Source organism: Anticarsia gemmatalis, chromosome 6, assembly GCF_050436995.1.
Source record: "Anticarsia gemmatalis isolate Benzon Research Colony breed Stoneville strain chromosome 6, ilAntGemm2 primary, whole genome shotgun sequence".
Lineage (NCBI taxonomy): Eukaryota > Metazoa > Arthropoda > Insecta > Lepidoptera > Erebidae > Anticarsia > Anticarsia gemmatalis.
Genome location: NC_134750.1, coordinates 2189395 through 2215965, shown reverse-complemented (window position 1 = coordinate 2215965; position 26571 = coordinate 2189395). Strand labels below are relative to the sequence as shown.

Genomic DNA, 26571 nt, shown 5'->3' with positions numbered 1-26571 from the left:
TAGTACCCGTAGTTCCATAGTCAAGCGTGTATTATCGTCTCCGTATCGCCACGCTTGCACATCCCTACAGATTACAACATTGCAGAAACAATAACGATATTTCAAATTTTTTTAATAGATTTTGTAAATCAGTGGCGATTATATGTAAAATGCATGAATACTTTGGTAAAACAAGGAACCGTACGATGCATGATCTGAACGAAAAAACATTTTTGCCGCTTGTTATATACCTATTATACCTGTAAGTTTTTAGAAAAGACTTCCTTACATATTACATGTTAGGAGTATAAAATAAACAATAACATATTCTTAAGTCCAGGATTTTCGAATTCCATTTACTTTCGGTAATTTAATGATATTAAACTCCCACCACCTTTACACATAATATTATAATGCAACGGGTACTCTCAGTAAGTTCCTATGTGGTACAGGTTGTAACATGCTGGTTAAAGGGGAATAATAACACCACCCTAATACAAAAACTAATCCTGGCTACTTACAATGGAGCTCGTTACAAAGTGTTAGTCACTGACGCTAATTACGTGCTCCAGAAGTTTTTGCTACAACATCTAGATTTGGGAGACAAAAACGTTAACGCTTGTATCATAGTAAAGGTGGTTGTAGACTGTACTAAGTACTTTTGAAGATATAATGCAAATAAAGATGAAATTCATGAGCTACTTCAAAACACATGTCATGATGATTCCGATTTAGTTATTTTTAGCCAATGAATGTCTTATCGACTATTTATATTTCCATACAGGATTTCAGGAAAAACTGGGACAGCAAAGGCTTATTAATCACTATAATATTTTAAGCTTAAGGGTGCAGTTGGCAACATCTACAAATATGACATAAGACTTTCATAACATCATGCCAATCTCAACTCCTATTTTGTTTAACAATCAATTACTTAACAAACCAAAAACTTGTAATTTCCTGGTAAGTTGTAAGTCACAATTTACCAGGAAATAAGAAACAGCTAAAAAATACAACAAAGAAGTCGAAAATCCTCTTAAATTCAAGCACCGAAGTCAAATAGTTGCGAACGTAGAATTTCTGTCGTAAACAGCAAAGTTGCGAAGCACTCGCTACCCGCATTACGTGACAAAGAGCCGCGGTTTCAATCTCAACGTGGCTAATGCATGTTTCACCAATCCACTCGAAATATACGAGATTGCAAGTAGTTGAGCTAATTGGGTGATTGGGATAATGATTATTGACAATCCCGTATAGACAACTTCAGCCAAATTATCCTGAAGCATCTGCAATGGACCGCACAGGCTAATCATGATGATAAAGGTGATTTATTGAATAGGAATGCGTTCTTTTAATCCGAGAGGAAACCTTGGCCAGTAGCGAGACAGTGTTAGTTAGGTTTGATTGAAAATTGACTATAAGTACACAGTTTAAAAAATAAAGCATTTATTTTTCTTCAATCAATTCAGTCAACCGTTACCTGGCAAGGAACTGTCTACCTGCCGAAGGAATTTCCACAAAATTTTCTTACTTCTTAAATCAATTTTATTTCACTTTTAAATAAAATGATTCGCAATCGCATAGCTTTCCATTCCCAAAGTTTTATAGCAGACAGTATTGTATTAAGTCGAGATAGAATACTCGACACTCAATGACATTACGAGCTATCGTCAATTGAACGTATCCTGTAAAAACCAATGTATTCTGCGCTGAGAACTTACTTTTATAAACGTGGGAGCGGATTAAAATTAAGGGTTTTGGTTCAGTAGAGATATTAGGTATTTTGAAAGTCATTTATAGTAAAATATTTTTAAAACTGGTACTGAAGTGGTCGTCGATAGAATATGAAACTAAAGTAAGATGATGTTGACTTATAATGCTACGTGTATTAATAATAACAGAACTTGCTAAAAAATAATTAGCGTAGGCCGGCATCGGCTTCATCTTGCACACCGACGTAAAATATTATTTATCCTTAAACAATTTTTTTAAGATATACCACCAATGTAACTACGGCTTAGCTTTGTTGATTAAGCGATACAACTACGTAAAATTAAATTGTTATCATTTCGCCTAGTACGAATACGATTAAAATAGAAAATACAATAGCTGATAGTATTTTTAGCTCTGTGATCTAGGTTTCCCTCACCATTCCTTACTATTCTAAACCATTCTATTACCCAACGGGCCCCTAAAATACACCGATTCAGTCCGAATCAGATTATTTCTTCGCATTGTGACTCGCCTTAGCAATAAAGTTACGGAATAAGTACTTGGACGCTCCTCAAATAAAAGTCGGGAATACGACCGTGAACCACGTTTGACGTCCACCGGCACTTATAGAAGTGGCTTTTGATGACATTATGTATTCGATTTTATTGGATTACGAACTACAATTCGAAGATACGTACTTTCGAATTTATACTTGATTGTTATATAACTGAAATAAAGTTCTCTTCGGTGAAGTAGGTTCTTTTTGGTATCACAACTTTGAGAGTTTCGCGTTACGTGATTGTTACAATTTATTTTAGTTACGTTACTGGTTTGAGGTGTTCTACGAGTTAAGTGCAACCCGATTTGTCACCGCAATTAGCGACAAATAACCTACAAAGTTTCATAGTTAAACCGTGAAAGTTTAACAGACAGACAGTCAGACGTTTGCATCTGCAACTTAGATAGCTATACTCGAAAATGTATAATAGACATCCGCGTTTTACAGTTAATAACGTCAGCCCCTTATAATAGAGTTTGTCACGTCAAAATGAATATAGGTATGTACACCGGCCTAGTTGCTTGTCTTTAAGCTGCTTTTATAAGAATGTAAAAATCAAATATCACTTCGCACTAAATATCTAAAATCAGATTACTCAAACAAAAAAACAAATAACACATTGAACAGTACCCATTTAAGTTACTTGTTCACCCGAGTGTCTCTTACTTGACTATTATCTAACGGCGATTACAGAGCTTTTAGTTCAAGTAACACTCGGGTACTTCCAAGTCATTTGCTTAATCCAATCGTTTCCGATCACCGACACCACGGGATTATTGCGTTGTACACTACTTACTTGCATTTCTCGATATCGCCTTTTTATATTTCAGTAGTTCAGTGCTTCTATCAATGCAGTTATAAGTTTTATATTAAATTATCTTTGTGGCGTGGTTTGTCGTGTATCCGACTATTGACTACAAAGTCTCGGGTTCGATTTCCAGGTCCGACGGAGTGCTATTGGTATTTTTCTAATTTATCTACATACATTGTATATGTGCTCAGACTGCTTGCTCAATATGTGCGATTTCATACACAACATCTCTCATTAGCTTCTCAATAGTAAGTAGGAGGTTAAAAATGAAGCAAAATTCTGCTTAACGTCAATTACCATAATAAGACTTAGTGAGATATCAATGATAAACATATGACGCGAAAGTTTAAAAGTTGCAAATGTGTAATATATTTCAAAACACATATTTTATATTTGTTCCACAATATAGATTCAAAGAATAACATAAACATGATGTTAATGACATCATATTTCTATTTGGATAGGTAACCGCAGTGATATGGCTCCGAGCATAATAGTACCCAAATATTTTGCGGTTCCAACCACTTTGTAGGTAAACACCTAATTCAATACAAATCATATTGTTTAAATAACATTAAGTGGTTAATGTTATTTAATCTGATCAGGTTTTATTCGAAATTTGGACATACATTAAACTCGCAAAAAGACACAAGCAGACAAAAATAAAAAAATAGTTCAATGATCACATCACATCAGCAAAGTAAATAAAGTAATGTTAAACAAATACGGTGTTAGTATATTCATTATTTGTATAATTCATAAAAATAAAGCTACAATTTAATAGATATTTAATCTTATAAAAAGGAGACTTAAAATTCGAGGGACAGCGTAGTTTCTTATATTTTGCAGGTTCATATGTTTCTTTAATTAAAAGTTTAGAACAAATGATAGTTTTAAAATTTCTTTTACTTAATTAAGATTGTATTTTCTTTTGTATGAATTAGTAACTATTAATTAGAAGTAGAAACGACTATTTGTAATTAAAATTTTAAAAAGATAATTAGTAAACAAATACTGAAATTGAACCTTTGATTTAAAAACTAAAAACAAAATCATTATAAAAAGTTACTTCAACGTTTCAATTTTCAATTATTATGATTGAGTAACACAATATCCAAATATGTAAAAAATCTTCTATAATTATAGTTAATTCTGTATGTTTTATTGTAAATATCGGAACCAAAAAAGTCAACACTATTGTGCTATATTTTTGGCCTTGATAATATATTTTAAACTCCTAAATAAATAGGTATCTGACTGACTAAATAAATATGAATATTATTTTTTTGATCACATGGGTTATAAAAACTTTTTAAGAAATTCAATAATATCTGCAAAAACAAAACCCATCATTTGACAAAAACTTCGCTAAGATTATGAAAGTAACATAATTCTTCTTTCACAGATAGTATGCGGCATATCAGCTATGGTGATGGGGAGCGTGGCGTTCATAGAAGAGAGGCAGAAGTTCAACATGGGCCTCGGGATACCTGCTGGAGGTATCAGTGTTTTGGCTGCTGGTAAATATTATTATAAACCTGTAAAAAATGAATGTTTTATGTCTATACCTAAATATACATAGGCAAAGACCAGATAATATGATAGTAATATTAACAATACAATGTTTCATAATAAAAAAGAATTGATTGGAAAACCCATTAATGAGAAAATACCATGGTTAGATCTGAGCTTTACTTGATTCAAACTTATCTTAGAAAAAGTTTTCGCGATACCCACCTGCAGTGAAAACGGTAACTAAACCATTAAAGAAACGATTTACTGAAATAAGCAACAGGAAAAAATCAATAAATAAAGTATACAATTTACCTTTATATACATACTTAAGCACTTAAATTATGTAGTCATTTTTCCTTCCGAAGACTCTAAAGCGAGCCCGTTTTTACGAAAATAAAAAATATTTATCATAATTTCAAAATACAAAACGTTTACAACAAAATTTTGACGCTCATCAACAAAATTTTGTTTTTAAAAGTTAAAAACTAATTACGAGTTGGATAGTAACTTGTAACTACAGTATACGATGCGGCCCAACTTTGTTGATAATTAAAAAGTTAATTCTACGCTGCTATTGTTTCCTTTTGTTTATTGAAAGTTGAATACATAGAGTTATAGAGTTATATGGCTTAATTGCACTTATCTGCAGGGCTTTGTATAAAAACTAGAGATAATAAAAACATACAAAATTGAACAAATAGTACTTTTATAAATGCAATGAGTATTCATATATTTGTGCATTTTTTAAGGGGATAAAAGAAAATAAGATATTTATAATACGTAGGTATATACTTACTCTTATAACTCTTCAACAATGAGTACACTTAAAAACAAAAAAAAACTTTTTATCTTAGTGACGCATTATTTACAGAAGAGCATGATTGCATACACAATACTTATTCGCGATAGGTTTATGCACTACAAAAATCATCATTGTCGTAGAGAAATAAGATTAAATTCTCATAATAGTTAGGTATTTGTTTCTTACGTTAAATTAAACTATTCTCTTCCCTTGCGCAACAAATCATATGTCGTTTAATTACCTAAGGTTATTCTTCAACCAAACCAACACTTACATGACAGCACATACAAACACTACCTCCATGTCTTCCAAGAAATCCTATGATTCCTAAATAACTATATCGACAAACTTTCCGGTCCAATCAGCGGGACCTACATCAGGACATCCGGATTAACTTGTCCCGACGTTTAAGGGTCTATGATTCACATAATTGACCAGCACGTGTATCGGTATAAAAATAACCGCAGTTTGTTTTCTTCTGATATATCTTGCTTATCCCCGCATTGCTTCTCATTTCGGCCCATCCGCAATTCTGGGAAGGGGTGCACGAAGGAACGCGCTTAAGGATAGATTTCAATAAAAAAAAATGTTGCATATAGACATCTTCCAACGTGTTTTGGCTAGTTAGTAGTTTTAATATTAGCATTGTTTGGTTTCGAATCTAAAATCGGTATTAAAAACTGATTTTGTCATTATGAGGAGCCTCGATGCTAAAACATTTTAATCTTTCCTAATGTAACTAATTTCCTAAGCATGCTCTTAAAAAATATAATGCGATTCTGTATAGTTGGTCCCATCGAGTATCGAGAGTTTGACATTTAAAATTTACGCCAAAATAGTTCTAACGGAGCCCGGTAGAGGCGCTAAACAGATTTTAGTATAAAATTTCTCGATAGCTAGCCAGTTGATAGTAGCCAGAGAATCGAGCCATTATACTAGCAAAAACATTTTTATTCACATCATAAAATATTCGTCGATCTGTAATATAATATATTTATGAGTTCCCAAAAAACACTATCAATATTTACCCAAACGTCGTTCTATTTCATCATGTCTATTTATATCGTATATTAATAGATATTCGGATAGTCGTCAATATTAATATTATTGTAATAACGTTAAGTTTACCTTTACATACGTATGTATGTATTGTTATTGTATATGATAATCTAAGTTTTGCCTACAATCGTGTTATGAGTGCAAAAAGTAATCGCATTCCGATTATTAGTGCAATATAACAAAGACATGATTGCGAAATTTATGATAAAACCATTTGGTCCTACCTAATAAAATTACGTTTTTGATAAATTCTTCATGTTTGTCTTTGTATGAAACGACAATTGATTGATAATAATTGATAATCATTAAAAAATAATATAATATCTATGATCAAAAAAGTATACAAATATAGGTATAGAACCTTGTCAAAATCTATAATAATGTAATATTTTCTTGTCCCAAAAACGTCACAAAATATGAAAAAATATTAGCTTCGTCCAAAACTCTTTTAAAACTTAATTAGAGGAAACAAATGATCACCGTTCACAAAGTTAACAAGTAATTTGTCACCCGGCCATTAAACTTCCCGATTGTTCTCGGAAACGAAGATTAAAATACAAAATTAACACTTTACACCCATTACTTTATAATAATAGTATCTTTCAACTCAACGTTAATTGTATTTTTCTTCAGATTAACAAATTATTATTACACCTTTATAAACATACATAATGGTTGTATGAAATTCCACTTTGCTCACGAGAAGGTTGCAAATACCAAAAATTCATACATCACATTACTGTGTATATTTATGTAACTCACCATGCATTTAACAAACTAATCGTATGATGTAATGAGAATCTTTGTCTTTTATATAAAATCGAAAAGAGTCGAACTTAGGGATAGAGTGCACTAGTCATTTTTGTCACCGTGACGCAACGTCACTGTCACCGTGTACATATCCCTTGGACCAAAAGTCACCCAATTGTCACGTATCCAAATGCGTGCATCTTCATTAACGGTGATGTACACGGTGACAGTGACGTTGCGTCACGGTGACAAAAATCACTACTGCACGCAATCCTTATACTGAAATATAATTTACTTGGGTAAAGTCTTCGGGAAAAGGATAGCTAGTGTTATATATTAATAATATTCATAAAATAGCATAAAAACCCGTATATCACGTACGTAATTTTACGTCAAATCTCTCCGTTTCGCACAGAATTGAGACCGTCCCTTCATTACACCTATTCATACTCATTTTCCGGTCACACCTTACTGATATAGTAGACATGACCTTGCTTGCCAAGGTTAACTATTGCCTAATAAAGTACGTGATTTTACTAGCAAATTCTTTTCGTGGGCTTAACCAACAACAAAGTATGAAACATTTTTGTATATGATAATATTTTGATACGATAAGTAAACCATGATTTAATCATAGCATTATTTACTCTCTTTGACATTGTTGATATCAACTTTGTGCAAAACAATACTAAAAGTTAGTAAAAAAAAAAAATTGTTCTAATCTTAAACCGTAAAGAGCATTGATATTACGGTCGGAGACTTATTGTGGTCTTTTTCGTACTACTATATGATGTAAAAATGATATGATGAAAAATAAAGTACGTCACGAATTTAAGAAAGTACATAAATTTTATGATGGTAATTAGTAGCACCTGGATGAAATACTAATAACTAATTAGAAAATAGATCATTGCGAAACATGACACATATATTACTTTCATAATTATATTATTCTATTCGCAGACACGACTTATCTGCCTGCCAATTAACTAAGCCGAGGAAGACATTATTGTAATATCCAGGATTATGATATTACCCGGTCTATATTAATAGACGTATATTGACACTTATATCTGACGGCGTTTGACGTATTAACTCGGGTCTATTTACGAGTATGTATTATCCTTCAGTAGCGCAATTCCGTATAGTCTGTATTGTAAGGTATCGATAGTTTGATATTTAAAATGTTCTGCCAAAATAGTTCTTACGGAGCCCGGTAGAGGCGTAAGAGTGCTGAACAGATTTTCATGTAAAATTTCTTGGTTGCCGGTAGTCGATAGTAGTAGAGACTCGAACTACAGGTTTATCCGATCTTTTTAGGCATAGTGGGAATAATATGATAAATAAAGAAATATTTTTTGATATATTTTCGTTAACAGCGGAAATATAAGACTAGTGGCTGTGCCTGGACTGTCATCGGCAAAGTTAACCTGTGTCCATCAGCTTACCATAAAATATAAGTCATTATTTTCGCTAAAATCTCGTTCTCTCTCTATTAAAATGGATCTACAATACAAAAATTAACTTGATCTTCAATATCTAACCAGAAATGTTGCTTTTAGCTGTGTCAATCCACACATCGCGAGGTTGGGCCGCAATGTCCGGTGTAGCGGGCGCGGGAGCGGGCGCGGCGAGCGTGCTGTGGGCGGCTGCAGCGTGCTTACTCATAGCACTTGTGGTGCAATGCTGTAGGACTATCATGGACCCACCTGGAGTTGATCATGGGTAAATATTGTTTTTATATTTTTATTAGAAACTGAGACTAAGCCCCACAGCATTTGCAGCTTTTCTGTGGGATCAAGACTTTAATTATATTTATATATTCTTATATTATTTAAGTATGTTATATAACAGTTTACAACACTTGTAGGATAAAATTATAAAGAAGTTTTAAAATAAAAGTGCAATGATGTGTATGAATTAGTTTATTGCATCAAAATACCTAGAACTATTAGTAACTTGATTGAAATCTAAGAGGATAAATAAACTATTATGAAACGAAAGAGGACTTTAGTTGAGGCTAAGTTCCAGCCTGCCAAGGACGGACTTAGTAACGGCTATAATTGTGATTCAGATAATTTATATTGTTACTAGTTAATAAACTAGTTACTTATTAATATTGGAATGTTTTGAATATTATTTAGTACGTTCCAAGAATAAGAACTTTGAACAAAAATTATAATAAAATGAGACAAGAGTATCACAAACATTAACTAATTAACATTACTATGAGAATAAAAAAATATTGTTGTCTTACAACTGTCCTCATAAATTAACACATAGCCATTTTTGTTTGATGTTGCTTTTTGTACGCTGAAAAAGACATTTAAAATAATCTTATATTATTGACGAAAATTGCCCAGCGTGGAAGACTAAAGACCTAATAACTACCTTGTTCAGGAGGACAACCCAGCAGTAGGAAGTGCACGGACTTTAACAAAGAAATATAATATGTCCTTCGCTCACCAAATATGTTTGTTTCAGCGATGGTCCAACAGAAGACGACACGATACCATCATCCCGCGATTTAGTAGTAATCGCTTGCGTCCAAATCGCGCTCGCTGCCGCTACGTTACTCAGTGCAGCGATTTGCGCTCGCATCGACTGCAGTACATGACGCGAACCTCAGCGCTCGCTGACGCGGAGACGCGTGAGCGAAGCGCCCGCTGTCGCCGCCGCCGACACTGTGACCCCACCCGAAGACGTCATCGTTGAAAGAGAAGGTAGCCGGGTCGCTTGGTTGATATAAGTTTGTTAGAGTGAAGTGGACTACTGTGAAGTTTGATATAAATTGTTCTACGATAGCTGTGTAATATGATGTAAATTTTAGATAACTAGGTAAATATTTATTTTGATTATTAGGTAAGCTATGTGAGTGTATAATAGTTTAATTAAAGGGAATAAAATCAATAGTTCTAATGGAGTTAACACTTTATCTTATCCTAAAAACCTGTTTGTGATTATGAAATAATTTGCTATATCAATATTTGCTATAGCTAATATAATAGCGGGGCTGTAGGGAATCAACATTTTTCGTTTTCTGCAATGAAATTTTGCGAAACCGGAGTGTGCACTTGGTAATAAATTGAAGACAAGCAAGACTGCAGATACAGATCGACCAAAAAACACATCGTGTTTTAATGCATTGAACAATTCGAACCGCGTGGGCGCAGAGGCTTTGAGCATACGGAATGTAACGCAAATAGTAATAATTCCACATGAAAGAGAAGCAATTCTGATAGAGAAGCATATGAAAACGTATGAGTACACTTATTTATTTCAAAACTAGCATTTGTCTGCGTTTCTTTTTTTTTTATAAAGACAATCCGCACTAAGAATTGCTCTTGTGTGCGGGGACTTTTACAAACATACAAACAACGGACACAAAGCACAACCAGACCCGAAACAATTATTTGTGGATCGCACAAATAGTTGTTCCGTGTGGTAATCGAACCCACGACCTCCCGACGCAGTGGTGTTAGCGTGGTGACCTAAACCACTGCGCCACTACTGCGAAGCTAAACTATGTCTTTTTCAGAATACAAGTCATCTCCTCTTCCTGGTTCGATTTGTTCTATAGTTTACATTAAAAGCGAAACCGATTGACAAACAATGTTACCTTTACATTTATTAATATGCATTTTGCGATGTGAATGAATGCATTTCTCTATATGATTCGCTCACAGCAATTGCAATCCAGGTTAATTAAAAACGAATTCGCGTTGTATTGATCGTCAATATATGAACGCGATAGTGTATTGAAAATCGTTTATGGCTTTTAGTCTGGAACTCAATTTTATAAGCTGAATCAATGTTTAATACTCTAGCAATTTATATATGCCTTTAATCCTTTTATGTATTGATGTTTGTTTTCTACGGAGAGCTCTGATGCACGACATAGTAGTTCGTAGTAGTTATTACCAGTAACTAGTATTTTAACTCCACAGCACCTAAAGGAAAAAACGTATATGAAAGTATGGTAACTACACATACAAAAATATAAAAAGATAATTGATCTAGGTTACTGTATATTTATTAGCATCTATGCCATGTATATATTGATAAAAGTTTTTTTTTAAATGTAATAAGGATATTTTCTCTTTCAAATCTCAACTTTCAAGCTTATGAAATCCACTTTTCCATCTGAAGTAAAATAAAATATCTAAATACATTTTCGCAATCATCTTCGAAAGGCCTTTTCAATTTGTTGAAGGAAGTGGATGAAGACGCCACTTAACTGAACAAAAAGCTTGCTACTGAGATGTCTTGTAAAAAACTAAGTACCCACTAACTTTTGCTTGCAAGTTTCTGAAAGAAACAGATTTTTTGAATGTGCTTCATGAAGAATTTTATTTGAGTTTTACGATTAACTTGTGGGTAATAAGAAGTAAAAGTTTTCTGATTTTCATTCGTGTTTCAGGAAATGAAATAAATTAATATGGCTCTATATGACAAAGGTGGTTTGAATAAGATGCACAAAAAATTTAAAGCACAGTGCTAAATACTTAATTTTGTTTTATGAGCATTTTAGGAAAATATCAACGTAAATTGTATAGTAAGTAAAAAAACTACGCAATGAAAGAGATTATTGTTGGAAAAAAGTATATTAGATTGGTTTTTGCTACACGCGATAGATACATTAGCAGAGGGCTTCACGAATTACTTGAGAGCCTATCATTGAGTGGCTGACAAATATTTTTTGCACGGAAAATCACAAAATACACTCACAAGCAGTGCTTTGAAATGTCAAATCGTGCTGCTGTCGCTGTTGTATATCGTATCGATAAAACGTCATGCTTTTGCCCAGCTGTGGGACACTCAATCAGGCACTATAATAATATAAGAATTATATCAAATGATTTTATTTGCCAGCGTAGTTCTTTATTTATTATCATAGTCGCTTATTTCATTATGCCAGTCCAAAATAAGTTAGTTACTAGGTATATTAGTTCGATTCTAATTTACCTCTAGCTTCAGAATAAACAGTAACTATTTTACTCGGAAAACAAGATTTCAAGTACTATTGGTTAATTTTCTGTTGGTTAGACCTATTTTCAGTAGAGTGCTGAAATTCTGAGAAATTCTGAGCAGCTATTAAGGTTGCTCGAAGTTTGGTTCCGGATATCAAATACAAGTTGCGTATTTAAGTAATGGAAGCGAATTCTATTTAGTTCGAATTTGAATAGAAATTTATTTTGTATTTACAAAAGGCAAGGGCTTCGGTACTTTAGTGTAAACATTTCGTTTAGAATCACATTTTATTCTTCGTATTTTTGCTTTGGAATATGTTTGTTAGTTTATAATTTATTTAACTTAACTTTGGCCTTGATCTCAGAGTCTCAGATTACAGTTGACCGTGGCAAAAGAAGGATTCAGATCCTACAAATACTATGTGCTAATAAGTTTCTTTAATTAGAATAGTGGAGATTGGCAAGCATCAACGCATTTCCTGCTTCTTTGTGTGTCACAAAACACATTATTTAATATTTTTTTAAGGGGGAAAATGTATAAATTTTTTTACATTTTCACACGAAACTTTTTTACTTGCATTTTTAGCGTGATATTAATTTATCTGTACAAGTAATTTTTTATCAAATCTCTCGTGTATTTTGATCACGCAATACCATTCGTCATAGTTGTTGACAGCTTGCGCGAATTATATATAGGTCATACGCAATATTACTAAGTTACAGACTAAAATGTATGTTCACATTAGAACATTATTGTTATGTAGCATTTAATACAATGCATTTGTAGCTCGATTCTCTACCACTACCGACTGTTGACTACCGGCTAGCTATGGAGAAATTTTGCACTAAAATCTGATCAACGCCTTTAGAGGGCTCCGTAGAACTATTTCGGCAATACATTTTAAAGGTCTGGCTTTCGATACTCCACAGTACCGACTGTAGAGAATTGCGCTATTGAATGCTTGATTTGTCTTTGTTAAAAAGCCATCAATGTCATATTTAGCTTGATCGCGTCAGCTTTTTTTTTATTTTAATGTCAGTTTATGAAATTACTATGCATGAACCTATTTTGAAACTTCAAATGCAAGAAATCAATAGATAAGTTTATTCGTAGAGTATCTTTAACAGGTTTTTCAAAAAGTTTTTGACGAGATATATGAATATAAATGAAACAAAAGAAGTTTGTACTGAATCGTAGAAAGTGGTGATCTCTAATATCTGTCTACCCTTATGGGATAAATAATAAGTGGAAGATATAATTTATGTATCTTTGTGTTTTACTCTGTGAATAAACCTCAATAATAATTTAATTTTATTTAACAACTACATAATTTATCCACAATACATTGTCACGACAGGCTTTATTTTATCCGCGCTTTGTGGAACAAAATTATACGTGGAAATTTGTAGTGGAATTATTATTGTTCTGAATTCCAATGTAGGCTTTTGTAATGGTGTTAACTATTAACTGAAATTTAATAAATGGAATTGGTTTTATTCAAAACTAGTGGTAGGCTTTAGGCGCTGAAAATTCATGATGGTTTTAAAATGATTTTAATTGTGTGAGGTATAAATGCATGATAGTCTTATCTTCATTATAGGTAAAAATCATTGCTCTTCCGTGTGAAATTATTTATAACACAGACTTTAGCGATTCCGCTTAGATTTTGTCAGGATTACTAGTAGTCTATATTTTACAATTAAGTGTTAAGTTTGTTAATCTAGTGTCAGAAGATGATTATCTGGTTACTTCTAGTTAGTTTCTTGTATATACAATCCTTAAGCTAAAAAAAAATGGCTACTAGAATTAAAATCTTGATTCAAATCTTTTATTTAATGAATTACTTCGTTCTATAAACTTACAAAAATAGTAGACTAAAATAATCTGTAAATATATTTTGTAAATATTGTAAAAGAACTTTGTTAATTTTTTGATAAATATAGAGATACCTTGAGACGTAGTATTAAGATATTTTATTGCACTGATATATAAATATCAAGAATATTTAACTAATAGTCGAGAATTAAGTAAAAAATCAGATGAAATATTATTATGTAAATATTTAATAAGTGACTTTAGATATATATAATACAAACTGTACATTTTCTACAAAGTAGGTTTATCTTTCTGAAATAAATTATGTTATTTATTTTGATTTAAAGTAAAGAAATATAATAGTTTATTGTAATTATGATTATTATGGATATAATTATACTTTTAATTATTGTAAATAAAGTAATACAAATGTAAATAAAAGCATGTAGTACGTTTCACAATTTTGAAAATGTAACATTGTGGAATAGACGGTAAAATAGATTAACATACTTAATAAATTTTAATGTATAAATCTTAGTTTAATAGAAAGTACGTAAAAAATGTAATTTTCTATATTAAAATAAATCTCGATGAAAAATCTTTGAATTTCAATATTTTCAACCTACTTAAGTTCCTCTGAACCCAATTGTTCATACAAACCTTTCAAATAATTCAATAGCTACGCTTCTAGAGTACCAATAAGATTTCACAATAACCAAGATTTACGACAAATCAGAATCACATAAAATACTTACAAAGAGGTGAATGAACTTTATTGCTAACCTCTAATATCTTCTATTGATAGCAATTTTATATCAATAGAGTTGTGACCCATAAGAAGGACTTCTGAACAAATATTTACTTTATTTATATCGTTAGGGTTCTAAACTGAATTCGGTTTTTAAACAGTCAGTATAAAGCAGTTATCTTTGATAAATAAAGGTATTTTTGTCTTAATAGTTTTTAATTGATAAAAATAATTACATACATGTTCGTTCAACAATTATTGATTTGCTACTTTTTTTTAATAGCGTAAAAATTTAATATGAACTTACACCGACGCTCCTATGGTCAAGAATGCACACTCAAATGTAATTAATTTCTCTTTAAACTTAAAAGATATCCGTACTTCTACATAATTATATACAACGACTACAGAGTTGACAAACATCACATTTTAAATATGTTATTCATATATCTTTATTGTTGTTTTTGATTGACGTAATAATTATAACATTTCATTAATAAATAAAGCATACAAATTAGCAATCAGTAATGAATGCGCTTCGTCATCGCATTAATATATCATCGTTAGTTGTTAATGAACGTTGGGCGTTCGCCTGTTGCGAGGAACAGCCGAGAGAAAATTATGTCTACGTAGTAATTACTTTTGACATAACCTTTTACATTGTTGCATTTAGGGTTTTCGCGGTAGTGTGTGTGACTGCTGATCATAAGATTTTGAGTACATTTCCCGAGTCGTGCTAATCGCTAGTAAACTTTTCCTTTTTCTTATCAAAGACTCTTAATAACGGCACTTATTTGAGCTCCTTCGTGTTGAAAATTGGTAACACGTTTATATGGCAATAGGTTTCTCTTAATGCAAAATTGTGACGCTATAGCAAGCATGGCAAAAGCACGTCGAAAGTCTTTCCAGTCAATTCTGTAAATGTGACTCTAAAAAAAACATACAATAAAGACGATTTATTCATTGCTCTAGTTCAAACTGAACATTAATAAATAATTTACCCAGCGACAGCGCTAAAGTAAGCCATAAGCTCTATAATTAGATTTGGCAAACTATTCCGAAGCTAAAGACGCTTGAGACTAAAACTTTGGAGCACGCTGCACAGTTCAGGGAACATTTGGCACGGGAACGACATTTTAGGCGTCCTGTTGCATTGTTCTATGTAGTTAGTTGTACTCTTGTTATAAGATTTTTGTATAACTACTTGATATACTATTAATATTGACAAAAGACCTTATTAGGTCGATAAGATCTTTCTGAGTTTGTGGATTGCACAAGTAATTGTTCTGTGTGGGAATCGAACCCAAGATCCTCCGACGCAGTAGAACCACCTACCACTGCGCCACCAAAATTGGCAATATTATTATATAATTCTGTAAGATGCTCCACTAAATGTAATCCGTTGTATGTCCATTACAATAACTCTACTGCTAAATGTAAAGTAGCAGTCGTTACGATAGCGGCTTAAGTCGGTTCAGTATCGTTAAATATAGAAGACCCTTAAATAAACCTAGTGAGTAACTTCTAGGCTTGATGTAGGATAATAGGCTCACTTCCTATAACAAGTTCCTTAGGATTTAGCCATTTGGACACTATTCATAGCTTTCGAGTAGTGTTACGTAGAAAGTTACTACCTCCATTGAATCTTTAGTCGCAAATTCACGTCAAAAAGAAATGAAATCTTGTCTTATTGTCAATATATTTAAATACTACAACTCTTTAACGCCAAATAATAAGGAAATCTCTGAAGTATTTAATAATATTATTATGCAACTAATCTTAAATTAAGGTTAAGATGACTTATTTGTAACACTTTCTTTATTATATAAGCACGTCATCAAAACTCGGTTAGCAACCAAAAAATTATGTACTATAAAAACCCAATAACTCTTCTCAACAAAAAGATGTTATAATAACATCAATACAATAAACTCAATGTTTGTTCCTCCGAGAACAGTCATTACTGAAAGAGCTTTCCAATGTAACCTTGTCACTCGGCTCACTCTATGAAAACACGTGTTGTATCGGCAACAATATTTATATGAAAAACTGAAACATGATTACAGGCTGAAGAAGAATGTACTCTATTTATTTATTAGACTACATAATTTTACATTAATATGGTATTAAACTTAACTATGACTAATTAACAAATATGAAAATATTTACAATTAAGTATAGACAATTTATTTATTTAAAAAGTTTAAAATGTTTTGAGCCTTCTTGGCCTCAGTTGGCATAGAGGTTAAGGGTCTTGTGAGGTCTGGGACCTGTGGGCTCTTGGATTCTCAGATTGACCGAAAACTCTAGAATAAATCCGGCCATTAGGATTTTTCAAATTTGTAAGAACGTTTTCAATAGTAGCTTTTAACTTTGTGTGGCCTAGAGACTCAAAATCCATAAAATAAATAATATATGAGACCAATAAGCAATTCCTGCATAATATATTTACCTACAAGTGAAGGGCACAGTAGGATTAGTATTGAATTAATGTGTAGAAATATGTAGGTAATATATAATAATATATTACTTACATTGGTAATAATATTATTATATATTACCTACATAAACCAATATTCAAAAGTTTGTCCATAAAAATAGTATATGCATTTTATTTTGCAGTTAATTGCACGTGTATTTTGAGTATGTAAGTATATCCATCCGTTCGACTGTATGAAAGCAAAATTAATGCCTCCGGCCAGTTCCGCCCACGGTTAAAATTATATTAATTGAACATGAAACACTGAAAAAATATTAGTAAGTATATTTAATCCCGCATCTTTTACTCTTGTAAAATATTTATGAATGTTATTTTTAATACCCGTTTTTGTTGAAAAAAGGGCAACTTCTGTGATCTAAAGTCCTTTCCCGCGTTTGTCAATGTGTTTGTACGCGATAAACTCAAAATATACAAATCATGTTTTCATTAGGGTTTTTTACCAATAAATTGTACTATTCCTAAAGAACGCTCTATAACCTGTAAAGATTTTGTGGAAACTGTTACAAATGCCAAGGCGAAGTTACAAATTTTGTCGGGTTTCATGTTGGGTGATATCAAAAGGAAACGCCTGAAAAAGAAGCATAATTTTGTGCAGAAACGAGTATATTGTATGTATTTATTTAGTTCATAATATATTAAAATTTAGATTTACATAATATAAACTTTTTTTTTCTGATAAACCAACAAGAACAACACAGCCTGCAACAAAGACCAAGACAAAATGCTGTAACTTCAGTAAATCTATCGTGATATTTGTTTATCTATCACACATACAATTTGCATGGATTACGACACATAGATAGACCACGTCCGGGGTCACAAAGGACTCGGTTATGAATATAACATGACATTTAACATGAATCATGGTGTTTGTGTTGATGCGTAATGATTTTAGTTGCGGTTTTGAGATTAGATGGTGACCGTTGCATGGGTCGGAAATATGCAAATTACAAATATCGTTTGCTGCGTTTCAATGGTTTGCCGTGCTTTACTGCTCAAGCAAAAGTCAATAATTATTGGTGACTAATAATAAGGTGCGCTTGTACCAACCCATAGAATACTCATAACGTTATGTTAAAGTAATGAGAAATCACAAAATTAATTTAAATTGCCTCTAAGCTATAAAAATAAAAATTGTAGTATGACCAAACTAGTAGAGTTTGGTCATACGCCAGAAACGACGTAATTAAACTCAAACACAATGCAAACTTTCTAGACTAAACATTTTATTGAAACACGTCACATTTTCTAATGTGTTACCTTAAACATTGAACACGTCATTTTGCTGCATAATTTTAACAAAACATCTAGCACGATAATACTAAGGTATTCAACAACATAACTATCATAAACTCTGATTAATTTTCATCGAAAATAAGTTTTTGCTATTGGAAACAGCAATGGCTTCTGTGATTTTACTTTCGGCAGAGTATTTGGTTTCACTTGATTAAAATTGGTATTATTGCGAAACTTTCAAATAGGCCGTGCCGTTAAACAAAAGATTGGCATCCTTTTAAAGTACAACATTCTGAACTACAAAGTAAATACTTTGCACCACGTGAAGAAATTGAATTTGATGACAATAATATATATAGTATAATGATGACTGATTTATACCCGTGACCGCTTGTGGAGACAAAAACCTAAACTCACCATAATTAAGTTCAATCGGATTAGCCAATTTAAATTATTTTAAATTTAATTTTAATTTGTTTTATACCCATATAACTTTCCCTGATCTCTTCCTTCCCCTGCGACAAAAAGGTGTGACAATACCCATGTATATTCATATGAATATTTATTAGTATGGATATTTAGTTACTAAATCTGACACTAAAGGAACTTTAAACTAGCTTCACAAAGTATGGCCGCTAAAAATACACAGCCCAACGTAAGGTCTTATAAATAATCTCATTCCCAATTACGTCGTAGTCCCTGTACACACATAACGTGAGGCCATTCTCTATCCGACCCATTTACCTCTACTGCATAATATATCGCATCATCGGCATTCGCTTGTAAACATTGCAAATGAACTTTACACTTCATTACCTTCCTGCGTCGGTATAAACAGAACACGATGATGATACTACTTTATTTTTATAAATAGTATAAAATAGTACATTTTATTTTAGTTTGCAGTACGATTTCTGTTATCTTTAGCTTGCGACTGTTACTTCCTCTATGGCAAGATTATTTATAATTTTCGTTCATTTTATTCCGTGATAAAAGCCACCTTATGAATACGTATCACAATGTAGCTTTGAAGCTTTTTGTATCTAATACCTAATATGGTTATTATTGAATTAATGTACTCAATTATTTTCTTATTAAACACTTTATTTAAACCAGTACAAATTTCCTAACTAAATGGAAACGGGGTTGTTAAACTTACTAACAGCCGCCAACAAAAAATATTTATGCCTATTTACTTACTACTTACTTTCTGGCTTACTTTGATTTAAATAATTATAAAACAAACAGGAACTACAAGTCTCTATGTACTTACTAAGTACTCCAAAATCAATGATTCCCGGCACAAACCCGTCAAGAGTCAAAGAGTGAAGCACAGAGGATCTGTGACGGACAGCTGCGAGCTCTCGCAGATGTTTCACATATCAACTCACGTTCAGTCTCACTTCGCGGAATACTAAACAGTGGGGGCTATTCTGGTGTATTTGCGAAGAGATTATTGTGATATTCCGAACATAATTTCACAGTTGACAACTTACATTAAATGATATGAGATAAAGATCACATTTCAATAGCTCTTAAGTATCTAAATTATGTGTATTAAAACATGGTGTAGGTATCCAATTAGATAGACAAAACTGTTTCCTTAAAAAGTAAAAGGAAAAAGAATGAATTATGAATTAAATCTATTCATACAGTAGTTATCTTTACTAGAATAGTATTTGTTACGAAAAAAGTTTGACGAGCTTAGCCTGTGAACGCAAATCGCAAAATTTCTAATTGTGTGTGGTAATCAATCAGAAATATCAGGAACCTGCACCTAAATCCACATTACAAATGTTGCTATGAATAAAATAAATAATATATTAGCTCATACTGAACATCAGAATAGCCGTTTTTGTAGCGCAAAAACATTCATCTACGTAGTACATTTTAAATAGTTAATGTAAGAGTTACAAAACAAAACAGTGACTTGGATCTCAAGACGTTTTGCGTATTTTCAAGGCGGCAATCGTAAAGGGAGGGTTAAAGCTCCTGAATTCTTAAATTACTTTACACTAATAATACAAGAAATGTCGAGTTCGTTCACCTCTTATTGAAGGTATTATTTTATATTACAAATGAATAAAAAAATATATAACAGTTAGTATCGAAAAACTCGTTCATTTGCTTGATGATGATGCGAATAATTGATGTGAAAGGTATGTTAAAGAACGTTGATCGTGTCTTCTTAGTAATTCTAAAGCTGTCAATTTTACACTCATTTGTATCCAACGAGGGTTGGTCTCAGATGAAAGGACGGTGGTAAAGTCATCAGCCAAATCTCTTCTGCAAGCTTTATGACTAAAAACATGTTTTAATAATGTTTAAGTGGGATAAGGACAAGAAAAAGAATAAGATTATAAATCATACGAGCATTAAATTTATATAATTAATTTAAATAAATTTTTACATTGAACCAGCTACTATCCGACACAATCAAAAGATCTTCCACACTAACCACAACAAAGAACGATTTCCGTAAATCCAATCTCAACCTAATTAAACAAATTACCCTTTTAAACTGTTTATCGAAACTTACAAATTAATAAAATTAAACAATGGGCGTAAATTATAACAAAATGAGTGAAAGTTTTGTATTGTTATAAAATGTGAAAAGGTCAGGGAAACCCCATTACTTCGGCTTACGTATCTATGAATAAGCAATTAAGTTTGTAACGAGCTGCCCACACACATTGGCAGGTAATATAACTGTATTTCCTGATTAAATTACTTGTCTTTATAAAAGTACACACTACTTTACTTCTAAAGATAGTCTTTGTTCAGTGTTCATCACTTCTCAGCTTGGTTGGTTGGTTTTAAATCGAAACAGAAACACAAGTTACTAACAATATAATTTTTCCATAGGGGTATGCTGAGACCAAAATAACAAACAACTAACAGTTGTATTTAAAAAAAAAGACTTTATTATTATTTACAGCAAGACTTAGCACATTTCCAAATTATTCAAAATTAAAAATTCCGTTAATAGAGACAAAAAAAACGTTAATTTTCAATTTCACCCCAATATAATTTCTAAGAGTGAACAATCCAAATAAAATTAGTAATACCAAATTAGTAGTAAAGTAATAACGCATATTCTCAGCAACAATAAATTGTAACAAAACTTAAAAACATAATGAAACTTTATCGCAGTGAATGAACCTGAGAAGTAGCGAGGCAAAAGCAATTAAATTTTAATTTGAAAAATTATATCAAAGAAACTTTGTTCAAACTTCTTTTCTTCGCGACGTCAGAAGGTGAATCAATTTAAATAAATCTTGAACATGAGAACAAAGCTTGATTAACTAGAAGAATACTTTTATTATTTAATTTTTATTATCACGCTTGTTACATTCAAAGAAGTCGTATAAAAATATATGTCGTTTAAACAGTAGCTCGATTCTCTACTGCTATCGACTACCGACAACCGACCTGTCATCGACAAATTTTGTATGAAAATCTGATCAGCGCCTCTGACGGGTGTCGTAGGAAATAATTTGGCAGTACATTCTAAACGCCAAAATTTTGATACTCGACAGTATCCACTGTACAGAATCGCGCTACAGATGTGTGGGTAATATGGCAAAGCAATGGCATCCAGCCATCCGCAATTTGCTATTTTACGCCATAGCACTTTACCCAATTCTAGAATCCAGACTAAGATATCGTGCGTACAAGAGGTTGAACACACTGCTACTCTGCTTCTAAAAAATACTGATTTAACTTTTTCTTAAACCAGCTACCCTAAAGTTTCCTCTACTTTTTAAGGCGTTATAGGGTTGAGTTAAAAAAAAACTTTGTGTACACCGGGTTTTAACTAACTCCAAGCCAAATTTTGTCAAGTCAGTTCTATGGTTCAGCCATGACCGACACATACGGACAGAGTTTTACATTTTTAATATCAGTAGGATTGTTTCAACTCACTTTCTGATCTGCTACACGCAAATTGTAATTTTTTTTAAGCTTTCAGGGGATATGTTACTGACATGAACTTTTAAAAGGTTAAACAAAAAATATATTGTCTCATTCTGTAGCCTGAGGCTGTTTATTTAGGTAGATATTGTGTTACCCTATTTTGTGTATACAAAAGTAAAGAGGTAGTATCTCTACCTGTTTTGCTTGTGAACAATGTAATCTGAAAAAAATTACTTACTCTTTACCATTTTTTTTTCTAACTGTTAACTGTATAAAGTAAGCTAGAATACATAGGTACATATATATACATATATTCATGGCAGACTAGACCAAATTATAATAAAATGCTAGTATTTTTAAAGTCCATAAATTATTTTGGAAGTGGTTCGTCACTGCCAAGTTATTTCAATACTTAATAGATTTGATGTGATTAAGAAACAAATATACATATATCCATACAGTTTGACCAGACCATAGTTAGATATATCTTCATATATTTCATCTAAACTTTCGCAATTATACTATTAGAATAGAATTCAACTTATTTCAATTTGAAACCACTCAATAATCCCATATGAGTATAAATTCTTCAGCCCGTTTCAATAAGACCGCACATTCATTTATCAATAATAGAACGTAATCCAATAAAGGCTAAGCCAACTATTTGACTTGATATCATTAGATGAAATTGGAAATGCCTTGAAATGCCTGACCAAGTATATTGAACCTATTGAATGAATTCTCTTGAAATACCAGAGTATTCAGACTTCTAAAAGGTTTATTAAGTAACCTATTTATAGGTATAGATTATAGCATATTGTAAGTGGATATTATAGGTACTTTCTGTATAACATTCTTATCCGTACATAGCAAAAGTATTTGATACTTACTGTGTCTATCTCACAATTAATGTTATTATAATGCTTCGTTTGTTCGTTACGCTAATATGGTTAAACTATTTGACCAATTGAGTTGAAATTTGAGTGATCAATTTTAAATAATATACTTATCTGGTGTTTGGTCATAAACGTAACAGAAGTTATTTTCAAAATCGATAGATTGTCTTTCTTATTATGTTTAGAATGTCAGTTTTTTCGTGTATTTCCTCATGATTGTGCATTATATAGGTACATAGTATAATTCATACAAAATATGTTACATAGACATTGCCTAAAATGTTTCCAACATGACTGTCATAGAACTAAGAAGAATGCAAACATGCAAACTATTTTTCAAGCTTAACCATCAACTTTGTTCGCGAACTCACACTATCTGTTTTCGGTCAGCTTCTAGCTGTTTGTAAATGTGCTTTCAGACTGAGTTATGTTGTCTTGTTGCATTGCACTTTTGAGAGTATGCGCCAGTGGAATATCTAAGAAGATATAAGAAGATGAATGGGCGTAACAATAAAACAATACTAAATAGGCAAATAATTTAGATTTAAGATGCCTTTATACCTAACGTATAAAGGCATCTTAAATCTAAATTATTTGCCTATTTAGTATTGTTTCCTAATCAGTTTCCTTTATTTTGTGACAGTCGTGATGTGTAAGATGTTTATGGATAGTAAATAGTTTGTAAACTATTTCTTAAAAATATTCTTAGCAGCAGTTTGCTATTCAAATTTGTTATGATTTTAGTTGACGAATTTTCTTCATAGATTACTCGCATGCTGGGTGTAAAATAAAAAGAAAACTCAGTAAAACGAGGCTTCTTATTTGTGCTCAGCGAAGATTCAAAACAGTAATGAGTAATCTACATGACAGGAAGTTCCATAATCTAAATATTTGTTGTCACCGCTTCGTCTGAATTCGCTGATAACTTATATAAAAAAACATCGACTTTGGCATTTTCGGAAAATACTTCGATCACTGAAATATCATGCATTTGTATGCTGATTTCTCGAGGATGTTTATCCAAAAACTCTCGGGTCTAAACAAAAATTAAAATGAGATCCCTAGTCCAGCGTATTTTCCAACACAATGAAATGGCTAAACGAATAGAGGGATTCAAAGACTTGTTTTGTTATTTAAAGGGTGTTTGTGGGATGGTAGACGTTGAAGAGGAATTTTGAAACCTTTGAGAATACAAATTGCGGGTAATTTTGATGAAGAAGTTTTGTGGATGATATTGGTTTTGTTTTAAAATGTGGTGCAGATTATAAGACTGGTAGGTGAGACAAATATTGCAGCAATACCGTTCATTATAAAAGTTTGATTAGAATATTATATTTGACATTAAAAAATAAACGTAATCTTCTTTTTTTTAAATAACCTTACATTGCGAAGTATGTAAATAAGAAAATAATAATCTGTTAATTAGAAATTAAGTTTTTTGATTTAAGAATAAAAAAAAAACAATCAAGCAATAAAGAAAATGTTCATCCATGGTTCAGGCGTGTTAAATGTCCCTTCATCAGTTGCATTGTTATACAGTTTTTTTTCTTCCAAACGAGGGTTTAGGCCTTGAGTCCGGCGCACTGGCCAAATGCGGGTCGGGGACTTTGCATGCCCTCAAAAAATATTGTCATGAACGTATCTAATACAGCACTTAGTAATTGAACACTCTAAATAAACAAACTAAAAAAACTCACTCACATTACAGTAGCTCAAATAAATGAAATGTTCGTATTTTTCTTTCATTATTTTTAATTTCCCATCGGGACGTATGTTGCGGCGCTCAGACGTATGTAACTGTATATTGCGCACAAGCCTTTACGAGGCTTCGCGTAATTATGTACTAATAGCTTCAGCTCGCTTATTTTCTTTTAAATGTTTATTTTACTGGAGAAAAAATATAGACCTATTTTTCTGTTGTCGTAAACGCGTAGTTAAAACAACTACTACTACTACTAATCGTATGGTTAGTGGCCAACCTAGTGTCAAAGTTATTCAAGCCGCCCGAAAGGCTTTTGATATGACTTAACGACTGTTACCTTGATTAACAACACCCGGGACTTGCTTTTTACGTGCCCTCCGAAGCACGGAGACGCCCAGTTCAAATACGACTATGCGGTGACCCATCTATGAAATTACCGCGCCAAGGTTTGCTTAACCCACAGATCTTTTACCGACCGGTGTTCGCAACTGGCTACAGGCGCATGTTAAAACAACTTAAAAGCATTTTTACATTTACTTAGAACCGTAGCGCAATTCTCTACAGTCGGTACTGTCGAGTATCGAGAGTATGACATTTCAAATGTGCTGCCACTATAGTTCCAACGAACCCGGTAGAGGCACTAAACAGATTTTCGTTTAAAATTTCTCGATAGCCAGCTGGTTGTCGGAAGTCGATAGTAGTAGAGAATCGAGCTACAGTTCTACTAATGTTTTGAATACCAGAATGCTTGGAATAAGGATAGAAGTATGGATGTTTGTAGCTCTTTCACAGAAAAACTACTGGGTGGTTTTGAATGACATTTCCATGCATAGCATAACAATTTTAAATAGGATCAAGTTTTTCCGGGAAGCCTTTTTATTCGGATGAAATCGTGGGTTGAATCTGCATATGATATGTAATGATATTGTAAAAAGGAACATTTAACTAAAAGTTAAAATATCTTCATGAACCTTATACTTGAAACCTAAAGATAAACTTTAATTTGTATTTAATTCTAGTTAACTATTAATTTATGCTACCAGGAAGGGCTAAACTTAGTTTTAATGGAATCCCTTCCAGATACTAAATTGTAAGGAATGTTACAACTTATCCTTTGTATTATAACAATAGTTATTCATTTGTCCAAAGCCATTCTGCAGTGGAATATTTTGAAGCGGTGACCTCTCTGAATGAAACAGGTTAGAAACAAAGGGTTTAATACAAGCAAATAACGGGTTGACCAGCCTTATATCTAAATATTTGAAATTAGTTTCTGTTCACTACAATTCAGTTACCTTAGCTTTTAGAAAATTATTAACATTAGAAAATTACAGTAATTTCTATTATCTTAACTTCATTTTTAGCTATCGTCTTAGTTCATTTCCGGATTGTTATGATAGGACTATCAACATTTTCAGTCTCTTTTTGAATATCTTTAGTAGCTTAACTAAACGTAGATACTAAAACTGTTTCATACCTACCAACAACTACTAAACCAAGTACTCAGGTTGAATAAGACTCATGCAAACCGCATTAACCCCAATGCAATGTGTATTTAAAAGCAAAATTAAGCAATTCCGAAAGTTTTTTTATTAAATTT

The 26571-nt window shown here is 32.2% G+C and overlaps 1 protein-coding gene across 1 annotated transcript in view; it reads left to right on the top strand.

Moving 5' to 3' along the window:
- LOC142973848 (uncharacterized) overlaps positions 1-11626 on the top strand; it is a 60751-nt gene extending 49125 nt beyond the window's left edge. Inside the window, exons 4-6 of the mRNA XM_076115869.1 lie at positions 4468-4582; positions 8751-8913; positions 9673-11626. Coding sequence (XP_075971984.1) covers positions 4468-4582; positions 8751-8913; positions 9673-9805 — 411 coding nt within the window. The 3' untranslated portion in view covers positions 9806-11626. The remainder of the gene's footprint in view (positions 1-4467; positions 4583-8750; positions 8914-9672) is intronic.
- Positions 11627-26571: the final 14945 nt, after the last annotated feature.